Source organism: Procambarus clarkii, chromosome 50 (assembly GCF_040958095.1).
Source record: "Procambarus clarkii isolate CNS0578487 chromosome 50, FALCON_Pclarkii_2.0, whole genome shotgun sequence".
NCBI lineage: Eukaryota > Metazoa > Arthropoda > Malacostraca > Decapoda > Cambaridae > Procambarus > Procambarus clarkii.
In genome coordinates, this window is record NC_091199.1 from 14,020,142 (window position 1) to 14,038,497 (window position 18,356).

General features: G+C 41.4%; 1 protein-coding gene across 17 annotated transcripts in view; it reads right to left on the reverse strand.

Annotated features, from left to right (window-relative positions):
* Window positions 1–13,635, reverse strand: part of LOC123749496 (tumor protein p63-regulated gene 1-like protein) — an 86,485-nt gene extending 72,850 nt beyond the window's left edge. For 13 of the 17 annotated variants that reach the window (XR_011222542.1, XR_011222546.1, XR_011222541.1 and 10 more), the window contains exons 1-4: window positions 13,492–13,596; window positions 8,143–8,438; window positions 4,279–4,391; window positions 864–1,065 (exon numbers count right to left, since the gene is read on the reverse strand). Coding sequence is in view for 5 of the 17 variants with exons in the window: in XM_069303571.1 (XP_069159672.1) it covers window positions 864–1,065; window positions 4,279–4,391; window positions 8,143–8,315 (488 nt within the window). In the remaining 12 variants the exon portion in view is untranslated. Of the gene's footprint in view, window positions 1–863; window positions 1,066–3,573; window positions 3,683–4,278; window positions 4,392–8,142; window positions 8,439–13,491 lie in introns of all 17 variants that reach the window. The other 4 variants (XR_011222551.1, XM_045765942.2, XR_011222552.1 and 1 more) reach the window with 3 other exon arrangements.
* Window positions 13,636–18,356: the final 4,721 nt, after the last annotated feature.

Below are 18,356 nucleotides of genomic sequence, written 5' to 3' on the forward strand. Positions count from 1 at the left end.
GACTTATTCAAGTCAAGACAAAATCAGATCCCACCTTGACAAAAGACTAGCTGCTTAGGAGAAGCTGATGAAATTGACAGAAGTTGGAACTTTTCCATTGCTATCAACTCAATAGCTAAAGAGTTGTTGATATCTGGCCATCTTAAAGCTCTACGGGGAAACCAGGACAACTCCAGCACTGGAAATACCTTGGCAGAATCTTCAGCCACCACCGTGTCTTAGACAATACCTGCTGTCACACAACCTAAGGTAATACATGGAGATGATACCCCAAATACAACGCCCACTGCATCCCCTTTTCTTGCCAACTGAACGTCACAGCCTCTCACACCTATAATTGAAAACCAAGATGTGTCCACTCCACCTGTACATGAGCCAACCAAGTAAAAACTTTACTAGCTAGAATGCACCTATTAGAAGGGCTGAATGCAGGGAGGCCACCCTAACCAAATTTTTTACCTCCACACACTCAGCAGTATAATCAGTCATATGATGCATTACCAACCTTACCAATGTTCTCATCATCATCAGTATACTCAACAATGGGCTCAATTGCTAAATTGAAGGAAGTACAGGTGGTGATCAGCCTATGCATCCTCCCTACACAATAACTAGGCCCTTGTCAACTGTAATCAGACAAAGCATACTGCTAAAAATTGCCAGCAAGATATCAAGTGTAATGACTACCACAGGAGAGGGCACCAGGTAGACACGAATTGAACCAAAGAGAATTTGAATAGAAAAGATCAGCTATTTGAGATACTCTTCAAACAGACCAAGAACTATCAAAATCCTTCATAGGTAATACACAACTTGCTTCCAGATCCTTTGTTTAAATGTCAAGAATATCCAAATATACTTACTCAGTTAACAGCCATGCTCCCTTGATTGCCCCATCAATCAATGGGTCTGTAAGATGTTGGCATTCCTCCACTGCCTGTTCGAGTGCTCCAACTCTGACAGAAAAAAATTCATCTATGGCAGGCTCGCTTCCTGTATCTGCATGCCATGACGCCCGTCGTGGCCGGCCAATTGGGGGTTGCTGATAAAAGGATCGACTCAAACCTGAGAAAACAAACATCCATAGACAAAACATTAAATGTGTCAAGTACAGTATTTCATTTGTAGCTAGATTACAAAAGTCATTAACAGATCTACAACAAGACTGACAGCATACTGATAATAATGTGACAACGTCAATATAAACTGCAGTCCTCAATAGTTTCTCTTAACAGGTTGCGACTAAGTGACCAAATGATTGGAAAACCTCAGAACTTTCACACACATGATACTCTGCATGGTAACCATGCAGAGTTACCTGGCAACAGGTACAACATGGATACCTGGCAACAGGTACTCTAAGAGAGAACTCTATCAACATCAGAGGCCCGAGACTGCTCAACACGCTTCCACTACACATAAGGGGCATAACTGGCCGACCCCTCACAGTGTTCAAGAGTGAACTGGATAAGCACCTCCAAAGGATACCTGATCAACCAGGCTGTGACTCATACGTCAGGCTGCGAGCAGCCGCATCCAACAGCCTGGTTGATCAGTCCGGCAACCAGGAGGCCTGGTCGACGACAGGGTGGGGACGCTAAGCCCCGGAAGCACCTCAAGGTAACCTCAAGGTAACCACATCCTGAAACCAACAGAGGCACCTTCATCGGCATTAACCCATTTATCATGATGTGGGGAGACATGTATTGAAAGATGGAATGGTAATATAAAAGCAAAAAAATAAAAAAATTTAATTGAGTCCAAGCAACACTTGATTCATGGAGAACCAGCACACCACACTCCATTAAATCACTCAACAATATCTCACCCACTTCATTCAGAGACTCGACGTGAAACACTGCTCATGACTCTTCATAGATAAAAATGGGGATGGGGGAGGCATGAGACTGGAGATAAAAAAACAGCATTGAATGTAATGAAACGCCATTTTCTGGGTGAGACCCAGCGTCTCCCTGGAGCTAACCGGACTGATATGAATGTATTAGACCCGGACATCAGTCAATGCACATGGAGTTCTAGCCCTACCGGGATCACGAGCTAGAACCTGGCACCCTCAGAGAGGCACGAGGAGCAATGGTCTACAGAAACTCCTTTGTAAGGAGCCAGTCGGCCGAGAGGACAGCACGCTGGACTTGTGATCCTGTGGTCCTGGGTTCGATCCCAGGCGCCGGCGAGAAACAATGGGCAGAGTTTCTTTCACCCTATGCCCCTGTTACCTAGCAGTAAAATAGGTACCTGGGTGTTAGTCAGCTGTCACGGGCTGCTTCCTGGGGGTGGAGGCCTGGTCGAAGACCGGGCCGCGGGGATACTAAAAGCCCCGAAATCATCTCAAGATGACCTCAAGATTGTAGTTGGAAGCATTCTATGTTTGCCATTGACTGGGTCAGGGACCCAGAAAGGTAAGCGCCCCTAAACAAACCCCTATTCCGGTTAAAATATTGCTATTGAAAGCCAAACTAGTGGACAGAACACTCCAAATGTAAATGAGCAAACGAGTATGATGTCACCACGTCACCATGCCGCTGTCTGCGCAACTACCCCCTTCCCTTCCCGGGAAGGGGGAGCCCCAGACCCCCATGCCGGCTATCCACCCTGCAGTTCTGAGGCTGGATATCAAGAACTGTGAAAAAATGCCAACCAAAGGGAGGGAGGGATGCTGGGGAGCCTGTGGGTCTCACCCAGAAAATGGTGTTTCATTACATTCAACGCTGGTTTTCTGGGGAAAGCCCCTTCAGCTCCCTGGAACTACTTATCCAAAGACAAAACAAGAGGGGACTTACCCGGGAGGCAGTCGGTCCTCGCTCCTCAACGCGAAGTCAAGACAACTGACTGCAACCACCGATCGTATGAGACACAGGCACTACTAGGCCCAGAAACATTGATAATGTAGCGAGTGGCCAGGACCCTGTTAAGACCTCCAAAACCCTGGTGCTCAAATATTGGGACAATATTCGAGCATGAGGATTTTGGGACATGTTCCCAAAAATCCCAAGTATGCATGATGGGCATATTTTCAAACATCATTGGCATGAGGTTAGACCGCAGGCTGGCTAGACTTGATGACACTGCAGACAACCTGAAACACACAAGCCCTGGAACAGAGAACCAGGGAAACCGGATCAACCACTGAAACAGAACCAGTGGCCCGCAAGTAGCGGTGCAAGGCCACCACCAGACATAACACATGATGCACCCCAGGCCAAACCAACCAAGCATCCAAAGGACCCCTCCAGCTCCAAATTCCTGACCAAGGCACACATTCGTGTTGGAAGAGCCTCTCAAGGCAAAACGCCCCAAACGTCCCAGAAACCTATTGCCAGAGTAAACCAATGACCGCCGGGCACAAGCATCAGAGCATCAGTCAAGAACTGACTGGTGGCACTGGGCTGGCTCCACCCCCCCCCCAATGGGGGGTAGGTGGAGCTAACAAGTGGGGTAGTTTGTCGGACAACGTTTTGGCTGCTTGTTTTCATTGTGGGGGAGTTCTTTTGATAATTTGAGGTCATAGGTTCCTTTTTTCAACCAGGCAGTAGTCTGTTTTGATTTGCCTACCTTTCTGGTGGTTTCCTGGTTGATGGCAAGATGATAAAACTTTAAAAGTAGTGTTCATAGACCACTGCTACCTGTACCTCTGTGAGGGGGCCAGGTTCTGGCTCATGGCCTGAAATAGGATAGTACTATATCAGTGGGATAGCTTCAGGGAGCCAATGGGGCTCCCCACAGAACACCACATTTTGTACTATAAATTTTGAAGAGGGCAAGAGAATGAAGGCCATGACTGAACCTAACTTTTCCTAGACCTAGTATTTACCTAAATTCACCCAAGGGCCACTAACACTAGTGGTCTCAACAAGGACAGGAAGCCAGCAGCTTTCAAGTACTGTATACTGTACATACAGTATATATAGTGTGTGAGTGTATATATACATACTGTATATATTATACATACATACATACATTCATACATACACACACACACACTAACTTAAGCATATAAGTGTATGCTAGGCCTAGGGCTGCTTATTCAGGCCTAGAACAGGTTAAGTTATGTTTATGGTTATTGTACTCTTTATGATGACTGTACACTTACTTTCTATGCACTTTTGAATTCTGTTTGTATGAAAGTAAACTCTTTGGGTACATCAGTCAATATTTTACATATTCCACCTATAGGCCCCAATAACTTTTGAAGGATGGGATGAATTATTATTATTAAATTATTAGTATTATAATACCTTCAGTTTCATGTTCACATACCTTGGCTACAATAAAAGTTATTGGCCTGGTCAGGAGTGGGCGGAGTAACTACATCCGTAGTAGGGTCACTGATTGCTGTGCGCAGGACAGGACGATTTTTATCATCTATGTACCTGAAAGGATACAAAAATGTTCAATGCTCACACTATTTACTCATTATAATAAACTCAATGAAGGCAAGAGCTATAGTACTGACCACTTTTTTGTATTTTATAGGCTACAAATGTATACAAAAACCAACTGAGCGACTCACTTGGCTTCCCCTTATGGGTACTATTGGACTGCATCATGAGAATTGAACAAAGTCAACATTCCATACTAGCACCACAGAAATCCATCAAACATCCCAACAGGGTCTTGATGGTATTAGGAAAGCACTACAGAACACTCAATTTAATCTCAAATGACTGCCAGAAGGCACAATGAAAAATTCCTTATTTTTCACTTCATCAACTTCCAGTTAACCCACTAAGCTACACCTACCAACCACCACCAACAGACGGCATGATAAACACCACAACTGGGTTCTTTGATCTTATTCTCCATACATTCTTCTTGACAAGGTCCAGTGATAGCTAAGGAAGGTACTACTGTAGTTATATAAATCACTTATTTTATCTTTTCTTTTTGAAATTTGTTCTACTATGCAATCGGCTCAAACTTACAATGTAGCACTTCATGAGTTTGTGTGAGGAAATACATGAAGTTAAGAACATAAGAACAAAGGTAACTGCAGAAGGCCTATTGGTCTATACGAGGCAGCTCCTATTTATAACCACCCAATCCCACTCATATACATGTCCAACCCACGCTTGAAACAATCGAGGGACCCCACCTCCACCACGTTATGCGGTAATTGGTTCCACAAATCAACAACCCTGTTACCGAAACAGTATTTACCCAAGTCTTTCCTAAATCTAAACTTATCCAATTTATCCCCATTGTTTTGGAAGTTTGCATATATGTATACTTAAGAGTTGTATGGCAGTCACCCAAAGGTTAAACTACTGACCCTCCTGGGATGCAACCCCCCACATCAACTCCTAGGTATCTATTTACTGCTATGTGAACAGAGGCATTTGAACATAAGAACATGAGAATGAAGGTAACTGCAGAAGACCTATTGGCTCATACAAGGCACCGGCTATTTTTATCCACCGAATCTCATTCATATACAGTATATGTCTAACCTATGCTTGAAACAATCAAGGGATCCTACTTTGTTTTTTTAAATTTTCAATTGTTTATTCAGGTAAAGTACATAAATACAGGGTGTGATACAAATATTCATGAATTTATAGATAGAGCTAGTATATACAATGCCTAAAGCCACTATTACACAAAGCGTTTCGGGCAGAATCTTCTATTATGTTACGCAGTAATTGGTTCCAAAAATCAACAGAATTATTACTGAACCAATACAGTACAGTATTTATCCAGGTTTTTCCTAATCAAAGCATATTTAATTTATACCCATTGTTTTGTGTTCTGTCTTGTGTTGATACTTTTAATATCCTATTAATATCCCCCTTTGATATGTTCATTCATCCACTTTTAAACCTCTATCATGTCACCCCTAATTCTTGGCCTTTCTAGATGCTGGATGCGTTCTAGTGAATTTATATCCGTTCTATAGAATGGCAATGAAACTGAACTGCATAATCTAAATGGGGCCTAACAAGAGCAATATATAGCTGAACAACAACACCAGGAGTCTTATTACTAACGCTTCGATTAATAAATCTCAGTATCCTATTTGCCTTATTACGAACATTTATGCATTGAATTTTTGGTTTCAAATACTTACTAATCATAACTCCCAGATCCCCTTCGCCAGCAAAGGGGATCTGGGAGTTATTGGTTTCTCGCCAGCGCCGGGAATCAAACCCCGGACCACGGGATTAGGTGTACAGCATGCTGTTCACTCAGCCACCAGTTCCCCCCCCCTTATGTGTGTCCATGATGGACTGCCCAAGGTTTTGTTGATCTTGCACAAAAAAATCACATTAACATGCATACGTGGGAGCACCCAGTGTGTACGATTGAATCCTCTTCCTTCTGACTACCGATTTTCTTCTTGTTGACCTTGTTTTGGTCTAATCCAAACAATATGATATGTCCAGGAAGTTCTTTAGACACTGTTAATGTATAGACGCTTATTCATTACGGTGAAACACTTTTACCTTAGATAACAATTTACGTCATATATTATAAGAACATAAGAAAATAAGAATCAATGAAACTATGCTAGTTCTATTTATCCATATGTGGCAGCTCCTATTGATATCCACCCAAACTCTTTCATATACTGTATATGTCTAACCTATGATTGCAACAATCATAAGATTTATATCTACTATTTTGCTTGGTAATTTGTTCCGCAAATCCACAACCCTGTTACCGAACCAGTATTTACTTTCCTAAATCTAAACTTTTCCAATTTATATACATTGTTTCTTGTTCTATTGTATGTTGATATATTTAATACCGTATTAATCTCCCCCCTTGTTATACCCATTCATCTACTTGAACACCTCAATGAAATCATCCCCAAATCTTTCCCTTTCTAAAGAATGTAAATTAGGCTTTTTAAATCTCCTTTTCACGTGGAAGGTTTCTAATTTGCGGGATTAACTTTTGTCATCCTATGCGGGATGCATTCTAGTAAATTTATGTCCATTCTATAATGTGGCGACCAAAACTGTACTGCATAACCTAAATAGAGCCTAACAAAAGCAAGATATAGCTGAAGAATAAAACAACAGGCGTTTTATTATTAACGCTTTGAGAAATAAATCCTAGTATCCTATTTGCCTTATTTTGAACATTTATGCATTGATTTTTTTGGCTTTAAATTCTTCCTAATCATGACCTCAGATCCCTTTTGCGATCAGACTTTGCATTCTCATCACCATCCAGCTGACATCCTGTAACTCTATCATCATTACATAGCCTCATAACCTTACATTTAATGATTGATTAAGATTAAGCCACCCAAAAGGTCGCACAGGCATGAAAAGCCAGTAAGTGGTGGCCCTTTGAAGCCATTACCAGTATCATTAGCTGATACTGGAGATCTGTGGAGATGCGATGGCACGCTACGGAGAGGTCGTGACCTCTCGTTACATTTGTCATGTTATAGTTCACCTGGGGTAAGTGCAGCCTAAATCATGCCGTTTTTTACGACAGAAATGACAGGAAATTGTGTTTGCTTATAAATCCTTACAAGTACAAAATGTCTATGCCAGTATTACACTGTACAACCCAGGAGGAGGAAAAGTATCTAGGTACATTCTTGGGGAGGAGAATGTTCTCCTGAAGGAGGAATATCTTCACCAGGAGGAGGAGGAGGATCAGGAGGTTCAACTGAAGAAGGAAGATCCTCCCCTGGAGAAGGTTCCCCTGAAGGAGGAATATCCTCACTTGGAGGAGGAGGAGGAGGATCAGGAGATTCAACTGAAGAAGGAAGTTCCTCCTCTGGAGGAGGAGGTTCCCCTGAAGTAGGAATATCCTCACCTGGAGGAGGAGGAGGATCAGGAGATTCAACTGAAGAAGGAAGATCCTCCTCTGGAGGAGGAGGTTCCCCTGAAGTAGGAATATCCTCACCTGGAGGAGGAGGAGGATCAGGAGATTCAACTGAAGAAGGAAGATCCTCCCCTGGAGGAGGAGGAGGTTCACCTGAAGGAGGAATATCCTCACTTGGAGGAGGAGGAGGATCAGGAGATTCAACTGAAGGAGGAAGATCCTCCCCTGAAGGAGGAATATCCTCACCTGAAGGAGGAGGAGGAGGATCAGGAGGTTCAACTGAAGAAGGAACATCCTCCCCTGGAGGAGGAGGTTGACCTGAAGGAGGAAGATCTTTACCTGGAGGAAGAAGGGTCTGGAGGAGAAGGTTCACCTGAAGAAGGAGGAGAAGGAGGATCTTCACCTGGAGGAAGAAGAGGTGGGGTCACAATTGGGGCTGACGCTCCTGGAGACCTGACCAGACCCAGGGTCGAGGCGGAGTGTGGCGCCCCTGAAGTCATCAATGGGTACATCTTCCAGGTTCTCCTCACCTACCGGGGAGGCCATGCCAGGGGCGGGACACCACAAGCTAGTCAATCAACAGCTTGTATTGATTGAGGGAAACGGAGCGCCGCCCGCCGACCTTCCCCCAGAAACTAAAACAAATAAACAGACGATAATTTCAGGAGAAATCTGATTCTCGCACATTATCACTAAACCATGTCTATAACTGCGTCGTATTCTTCGTTATATGTATATATTAGTATCAATACTTTAAATTTTATATGAGTAATATATGATCTCATTGTTATTTGATGCATTATAAAGCATTTTATATATATAATTATCTCCGTAAGGAGAGTAGCATTCGGAGTTGTCTTAAAGTGGGAAGCGCTTGAGCGCGAGTGCGAGCTTTCATCGCCCTGAAATTACACCAGTTCTATATTGTATTATTAACAAGAGATTACAGAGTATATAGGCCAAGTGCTAGCAACAAGTTAGTTCAACTAATTTCGCCATTTCATAGCTTGCAAGGTCTCGGTAGTAGATCCCTGCAATAAACCCAAATGAAACAGAGACGTTAGAAAGAATATTTTCAGTGTCAGTACATCATTCTTACTTTTTAAGAATGAAATGGAATAGAATTGTCAGGGGAAAGCGCCAAGCCATTACTACTATATAGCACTGGGTCAGGATAAGGATTTGATATGGGACGAGAGAAAAACTGACTAGTGCTGTTTGTAGGTGGAAAAGTGTTACCAACGCACCAGTGGGCAACCTATAAGCAAGCTCGTTGAGTAGAAGTGTTGCCAATCTTATTAAACTGAATATTCCTATTGTATACAACGTACTAGCCAATGATATTCCATTATATCTTTACTTTGAAATACAAGTGTCTTACACTCCCATCAGCTAAAAAATATGGGAAACCCAGCACTTCCGAAAGCAACAACACTTGAAACCATTGATTTCTTTATAAATAACTTAAGGCCTCACGAGAACTATGCTTACGCTGATGGGTCTGTTGAAATGTCAACAGGGCGCACTGCAGCAGCCTGTGGAATATACAAAGACAACATATGTGCAGACTACAAGTGTGAGACTGAATAACTGGCATAGCCCCACACACTCCTCTCAATATCTGCTGACGACGCCAAAATTATGAGCAGGATTAAGACAGAGGACAACTTGAGGCTTCAAGAAGACCTGGACAAGCAGTAGGAATGGTCGAACAAATGGTTGTTAAAGTTTAACCCAAGCAAATGCAATGTAACGAAGATAGGTGTTGGGAGCAGGAGACCAGATACAAGGTATCATTTGGAAGATGAAATACTTAAAGAGTCTGAGAGAGAGAAAGACCTGGATGTTGATATCACGCCAAACCTGCCCTCTGAAGCTCATATCAAGAGGATAACATCAGCGGCATATGCTAGGTTGGCTAACATAAGAACGGCCTTTAGAAACTTGTGTAAGGTTCAGAACTTTGTATACCACATATGTCAGACCGATCCTGGAGTATGCGGCTCCAGCATGGAGTCCATATCTAGTCAAGCATAAGACTAAACTGGAAAAGGTTCAAAGGTTTGCCACCAGACTAGTACCCGAACTGAGGGTTATGAGCTACGAGGAGAGACTACGGGAATTAAACCTCACGTCACTGGGAGATGGAAGAGTTAGGGGGGACATGATCACCACATACAAGATTCTCAGAGGAATTGATAGAGTAGATAAAGACAGGCTATTTACCACAAGGAGCACACGCACCAGGGGACACAGATGGAAACTGAGTGCACAAATGAGCCATAGAGACGTTAGAAAGATTTTTTCGGTGTCAGAGTAGTAGACAAATGGAATACATTAGGAAGTGATGTGGTGGAGGCTGACTCCATACACAGCTACAAGTGTAGATATGATAGAGCCCAATAGGCTCAGGAACCTGTACATTAGTTGATTGACAGTTGAGAGGCGGGACCAAAGAGCCAGAGCTCAACCCCCCCGCAAGCACAATTAGATAAGTACATTAGTAACATATTAGTAAGTGGAATCGATAAAATTGATAGGGAAGAATTCCTGAGACCCGGAACTACAAGAACAAGAGGTCATAGATTTAAACTAACGAAACACAGCTGCCGGAGAAATATAAGAAAATTCACTTTCGTAAACAGAGTGGTATACGGTTGGAACAAGTTAGGTAAGAAGGTGGTGGAGGCCAAAACCGTCAGTAATTTCAAAGCGTTATATGACAAAGAGTGCAAAGAATTTACCCGAGGGCCACTAAATTTCTCTCGTGGCCTCGACGAGGACAGGAAGCCGGCTGCTTGTCAAAGACCCTCCTATTCGTCCTGATGAATTTATCGAGCTGGATTTTGAAATTCAGTATTGCTTCGGCACTAACGGCTTTGGCGGGTAGGCGGTTCCAAGGGTTTATAATAATAATAATTTAATTTACAACCCTATGGATGAAAAAGCGTTAGGAGCGAGCCACTAGTTAATACTGTATAGAGGTTTAATATATTAATACTCTAGTTTTCTGTGGTAGGTAGAAGGGGATCGAAGGTTCTAGTAGCCTAGTATCAACTAAATAAGAACAAAAGCTATAAATTCATTTTAATATACTAGGTCTAGGACCCCTTTTTCTGGAGAACTTTTTTTTAATGAATAACAAGCGTTAATTTGTTAAATTGTTCCATAATGGGCATTCGGCTCTTTTTTTTTGGATGGGTTCGATTGAATAAATGGTTAATCCGGCTAAGATAATTCTCCCTCATAGCATTATTTTCTTATAAATTTCGTATGATTTAATTCTAAAACGGGTTTTAAATACTATGCCAGGAGGGGGGACGGGAAAGCTTCATAATTAATAACTACTCGAGCCATTGCATTAATATGCATTAATATGCATGCGGAATATGCATTAGGCTACGTAAGAACACCAACGCCCCTGCATTTTTTTCATTTATGATTCAACTTAATATGGTTTCCCTTATAGTCGGGCACAGGAAACCACTTTCATGTTATATGCGTGAGTTGGGTAATTTTGTCTTCAGCCTCGTTGATGTAACCTTTTATGTTTTTGGTAGCCTAGTACGGTTATCAAGGTCCCTATATATATAAATTCACTGATCTTACCCAGGATGCAACTCACAACAGTTGCCTAAATCCCCGGGGGAACTTATTTACAGCTAGATGACCAGCAGAGCCATCAGTTATAAGGAAACTTGCCCAAACGTTTTTGGCATGCCCTGGAATAAGTCTGTGACCCTATTGAATTCAATTACCAACCATGTTTGAAATAATTTGTACTTCATCAGTATTTCCGCACGAGATAAATTGGGTTTACATAATTTAACTCCACTGTATATGTCTATACAAGACCTCTAAATTCAAAATTTTAAACCAGTTCAATAATAAACGTACGCTTCAAGAGGAAGCACATAAATGGCATAATTGTTATGAATTAAACCCTTTTTAATATTCAAAGCGCCAGATACAAACGCTAGTTATCTATATTAAAGACATTTGCGAATATCAAGGCAATGTAATTGGGAGGAAATTGTGATTTTTATGTATTTTAGAAAATTTTGAAAGTGGGAGGTGCGCAGGAGGTGTGCGCAGACGACCCGGGTGACGACGCGCAGAAGGTGGCGACGCCTGCAGGTCGCGGCGTCTGAAGGTGGTGTCGCAATTTCTGAAGGAACTAGGCAACTATCAGGGGGCAACAGGTGTCACAACGTCTGAAGGAGGTGTCAAGACGCCTGAAGGAGGTGTCACGACGCTTGAGGGAGGTGTCAAGACGCCTGAAGGAGGTGTCAAGACGCCTGAAGGAGGTGTCAAGACGCCTGAAGGAGGTGTCAAGACGCCTGAAGGAGGTGTCACGACGCCTGAAGGAGGTGTCACGACGCCTGAAGAAGGTGTTACGACATATCGCTGCTGTAGCAGCCATGTAAGTTATAACTAATACAGTTTTAGTTATTAACAAGCTTTGTGTAATTCAGGAAGTTAATTTAGTAGTTCATTTATTATGCACCCCATACCCATGTTGTGGGCGGTAGTGGAAAGGGTTACAGAGGCACATAATGGGCTCAGGGACTGAACCCCACAATTCATTTAGCTAAGCCTAGATTCATTTACCTCCTAGAACTTGGAGCCGGTGGCTGAGCGGACAGAACACTGGACGCGTGATCCTGTGGTCCTGGGTTCGATCCCGGGCGCCGGCGAGAAACAATGGGCAGAGTTTCTTTCACCCTGATGCCCCTGTTACCTAGTAGTAAATGGGTACCTGGGAGCAAGTCAGCTGTCACGGGCTGCTTCCTTGGGGTGGAGGCCTGGCCGAGGACCGGACCGCGGGGACACTAAACCCCCGAAATCATCTCAAGATAACCTCAAGAAGCAAGTTACAGTTCAAGTATGTTTATTGAGACATGAAAAAATACATCTCAAAGGGGATAGAGTAGCTTAGTCACGATGAGCTAGTTACAACATTCAATACACATCGTCACGTCAACAATGGACTCGAGATCGACCACAAGTAGTTTCTAAACTAAGCAACTGTGGAGATCTAGTGTCCCAATTGACATGTTTATTGTGCAGTCCCCGTGGCGTAGTGGTTTGACACTCGCCTGGCGTTGCCGGGGTGGGAGGGAATTATCAAGGGAAAGGTTCCAAGCCATTACGCCTATATATAGCACTTGGAAGGGCCGGGGAGGATTGACTGGGCGCCAATCCTTAACTGGAGCCTCTGTTTACTCCAACAGTAAAATGGGTACCTGGTGGTTAAACGATTTGGCGGGTCGTATTCCGAGGAATATTAGGATTAAGGACTTGCTCGAAACACTATGCGTGCTGTTCAAGAATGTAACAACTCTTGTATATATAAATAAATAAATAAATAAATAAAGTAAGTTTATCCTGCACACCGCCCCCCTACCTAAAGGGCAGCGGTGGATAGGTAACATTCACCCAGTTACTACCTACAGTTAGCAAACTGGGGATATTTGGCTAAGATTTCTGGTAGCAGATTATTTTGAATTAAATATTTACACATCTCTTGAACATTTGTTATATGATTGTCTCTGAATTCACGTATCTTTTCGCACTCTATCATTTGAATAATTTTGTTGTGCGAATAATTTTGTCGACAGTTTACATTTGGTCAGGTCTACACATAAAATACATATTAGACTTATATCGAAGGGTCGAATTACTGACCTTCCCCATGATACAACTCCGCAACAAGCTGACTAACTCCTGGGCCCCTATTTGCTGCTAGGTGGACAGTGGCATGAGGTGATAGGAGACGCGCTCAACCATTTCTACCCCGCCCGGGATTCGAACCTGGAATTCTCGATTGTGAATCGAGAACGAACCCGACTGTATTACCAGGACTGCAGCCCGTCCTCCAAACAAAGATCCAAAAGTGATTCCATGCACCCGCCAAACCCCCTGTTTATGAATGAAAAGCGGTTTACACACGACTCACAACTGCTGACGTTCGAACATATCCGGAACAAGTGCTTTACTGACGAATTTTGTTCGAATCACAACGCTATAAATGCTTCACCCACGTACTACAAATACAAATAATCGCCAACAGAACCTAAACACCTAACCTATGCCTATATATGCACAATATGCTAATATATTATAATATTAATTTATACTTGAGAAAATTCCCGTTTTGAATGAACAGCATATTAAAATTTATGAATGCGTCTGTGGGGTCGACCGCTGGATGTAATGGACTTGAGTCGAGGACGGGTTGAGGACTGATAACCTGGTTTAAGAATCAGGTTATTATGCAGTGTTGAAGCATTTGGCTCTCTAGGCCAAATGTTAAAGCAGTATCCAACTTGGCTGAGTGTTAAATCAGTAGACTTCTAGGCAAAGTATTAAAGAAGTAGCCCATAGTAGGCTAAATATTAAACAGGAAATCTACTAGGCTATAAGTGTTAATATATATAGTAGGCTCCTAAACTTAGGCAAATTACTCAAAAGGTAGACTACTGAGGCTAGGCTAAGTGTGGAAAAGTAGTCTTACCATGCAAAGAGCATTTGTAGCTATAGGCTACTAAGGAAATTATATGTGTAGCAGTAGTCTACAATGCAAAGAGCATTTGTAGCTATAGGCTACTAAGAAAATTATATGCGTAGCAGTAGTCTACAATGCAAAGAGCATTTGTAGCTATAGGCTACTAAGGAAATTATATGTGTAGCAGTACCAGGTGCCGTAGTGTCCAGGACTACGCGCGTTGTAGGTCGGCAAACAGCAATAGCCTGGTTGATTGTCACCAATGAAGAATTGAAAAGGGTAAACGGTATTAAATGTGTTTGTTGCAGTACCACACAAAGTACATTTACAACAGTACTTAAACCTGGGCTATTTGAAAGGTTGGTGCGTTATTGCAGCAGTACTAGGCTGTGTGTGTGAATTAGTGCTGACTGTCTGCATCTTTGGGATAAGCTGTATTAGTGCTGATTGTGTCTGCATCTATGGGATAAGCTGTATTATTGCTGATTGTGTTTGCGTCTTTGGGAGAAGCTGTATTAGTGCTGATTGTGTCTGCATCTTTGGGACAAACTGTATTAGTGTTGATTGTATCATTGGGACAAAACTTTGTTAGTGCTGATTGTGTCTGCATCTATGGGATAAGCTGTATTATTGCTGATTGTGTTTGCGTCTTTGGGAGAAGCTGTATTAGTGCTGATTGTGTCTGCATCTTTGGGACAAACTGTATTAGTGTTGATTGTATCATTGGGACAAACTGTGTTAGTGCTGATTGTGTCTGCATCTTTGGGATAAGCTGTATTATTGTTGATTGTGTTTGCGTCTTTGGGAGAAGCTGTATTACTGCTGATTGTGTCTGTATCTTTGGGATACGCTGTATTAGTGCTGATTGTGTCTATATATTTGACATAAACTGTATTAGTGCTGATTGTGTCTACATCTTTGGGATAAGCTGTATTAGTGCTGATTGTGTCTGCATCTTTGGATAAGCTGTATTAGTGCTGATTGTGTCTGCATCTTTGGGATAAGCTGTATTGGTGCCAAACTGCTTATAGCATTACTAGGCTATGTACTATATAACAGTACTAGGCTATGTACTCTAGAGCAGTACTAGGGTGTGCCCTCTCTAGCAATACTAGGCTATGTACTCTATAGCAGTACTAGGCTGTGTTCTCTATAGTAGTACTAGGCTATGTTCTCTATAGCAGTACTTGTCATGTTAGCTATTTGGGTTAAAATGATCGCATACACCTCTTAATTCTAACGAGCCTCTTATTGGTAAGCAGAATTCTGTCTAAAATTCTACAACAAATTACAGACACCTCTTCACTTTTAAATCATTCAATTTGTCCTTTGTTCGCCTTGTCCGTGTGTGTGTGTGTGTGTACTTGGTGTAAAATAGGATATCCTTGTCTGTCCTGTCTATTCGTCTTGAGTATTTTGTATGTCCTAATCATGCCCATTGTTATTTACTCGAAGGCCACTATCTCTCTAGTGTCCTTGACCGGGACAGGAAGCCGGCAGCTTGTCAAATCCACTGTCCCTGAGGACTTTTTTTCCATCTGGATTTTAATGTCTTGGCATTTAGAGCTTTAGCGGTTAGGCGGTTTCATATATTTGTAACCATATGGGTGAAAAAGTGTCTCCTGTTCGTATTGAAATTTTTTGTTGGTTTCTAGATATTTTATCAATATTTGGATTTGGCACTAAAATTCCGTTGCGAATGTAAGTTACACATGAAATAATGAAACATTTTATATATATTATATATTACTTTTAAATATTGTTGAAATATACTTTGCAAAATAATGTGATATTTAAGATTACAAGGTTTTTATGCACTATACAGTAGTTTACGTTTAGATTAGGTGACTGCCTTTTCCCGCCTTGGCGATCAATCTTCACTGTACAGTTTACAACGAACACAAACTGTATCAGGAATTCAATAAAGTGAGGTTCGTTAAGAGCAAGGGCTGACTGTACTGCATTTATATCTAAAGGTTCTTTAATTAGGTTCTTTGTGGTTACACATGTGTCTGTTAAACGATTTGGCTGGTCGCATTCAAGGGACTTGCCCAATATATATTATATATATATATATATATATATATATATATATATATATATAATGTCGTACCTAGTAGCCAGAACGCACTTCTCAGCCTACTATGCAAGGCCCGATTTGCCTAATAAGCCAAGTTTTCATGAAATAATGTTCTTTCGACTACCTAACCTACCAAACCTAACTTTTTCGGCTACCTAACCTAACCTAAACCTAACCTATAAAGATAGGTTAGGTTAGGTTAGGTAGGGTTGGTTAGGTTCGGTCATATATCTACGTTAATTTTAACTCCAATTAAAAAAAATTACCTCATACATAATGAAATGGGTAGCTTTATCATTCCATAAGAAAAAAATTAGAGAAAATATATTAATTTAGTAAAACTTGGCTTATTAGGCAAATCGCGCCTTGAATAGTAGGCTTGAGAAGTGCGTTCTGGCTACTAGGTACGACACATATATATATATATATATATATATATATATATATATATATATAGATATATATATATATATATATATATATATATATATATATATATATAAACACAAATTAAATGTATTTCTTCTTTTTCAGATCTGAACTGTGAAGGTTGTTTTAATTGGCAAAATGGCAGATAAAAAGTTCCCAAATGACTAGCCATGATCATTCAAGCATGGCACTATCTTTTGAAGAACACGCCAATATACAGATTTTACAAGCAAAATCCTATACTTCAATGAAAATTTGATTGCAGTACTATTGAGCTATGTAAAATTCAACATGTTGAGAATGGCCCATGGAGATTTTATCTCCAGTTTGAAAAGCAAAGGGCATTGGTTGATACATTGAATACCAAGCTTAAGGTGTTTTCAGAGTTTAAACAAACAACGACAACATTATTTAAAAGACCAAAGGTCGGAGATCCTGTAGTTTGCAGATCCATTCACAGATTTTACCGGGGATTTGTACTGGGAACCAAAGATCTCAATGTAGACATATACTGTGTTGATAGAGGATTTACACTTACAAAGCATTTAAGTGATATTTGGAAATGCCCACAAGATGCATTGGAAATACCGGTTTTAATTTGCACATGTTGCTTGTATGGACTTCCTGACACTTCAGATAATGAGACATCCGAAGTCTTTAAACGGCTAATCAGTAGCCCTAGAGGTGATTTTTTTGGTCATGTTATTAGTGACAATCGTGATATTACATTGGTATCATTGTTCACTAATAATAAGTCTGTATTAGACTTGTTAACTAATTATGAACAAGCTACTGACAGTTTGAAAGTACCTGAAAACTTTCAAGCAGTGATTGTCCATGTCGATGAAGAAACAGGTATTATATATATGCAAGAATGCAAAGCCAAAGAACAGTTGGCTATTTTGCATGAAGAACTTCAGACTCAACATTCTAAGGCATTAGATCACATTAAGAAAGGTCAACCTTGCCTTGCCCTTTTCTCTGGTGATAATCAATGGTATAGAGGAATGATTAAGGATGCAGGAGATCGCATGACAGTAAGTAATTATGCAGTTAATTTCAAATAGTCAAGTAAGTTGGAGTTGGCAGACTTCTGTTGATTACTGGAAATTTGAAGGCAGGAATTATTTCATATGTTAGCCTATTGTTGTAATAAGTGACTGGTTTGATATTAATGTAGATGCACACCAGATTGATTTTTTGGGGGTCATATATGGATAAACATAACAGTCTCTTTCACCTCTGCATTTTTGGGGGTCATATATGAATAAACATAAGTCTCTTTCACCTCTGGAGATCTGGAACTGGAGATCTGTGGAGGTACGACTGCACCCAGCGTGACGGGAGATGTCTCCCGGACCAAATGGTGACCAGATGGTGCTTGACTGGAGATTGTACTGGTTTGCTGAAGAGAGAGAGAAGATTAAGCCACCCAAAAGGTGGCTTGGGCATGAATAGCCCATAAGTGGTGGCCCTTTTGAGCCATTTCCAGTATCAATAGATGATACTGGAGATCTGTGGAGGTGCGACTGCACC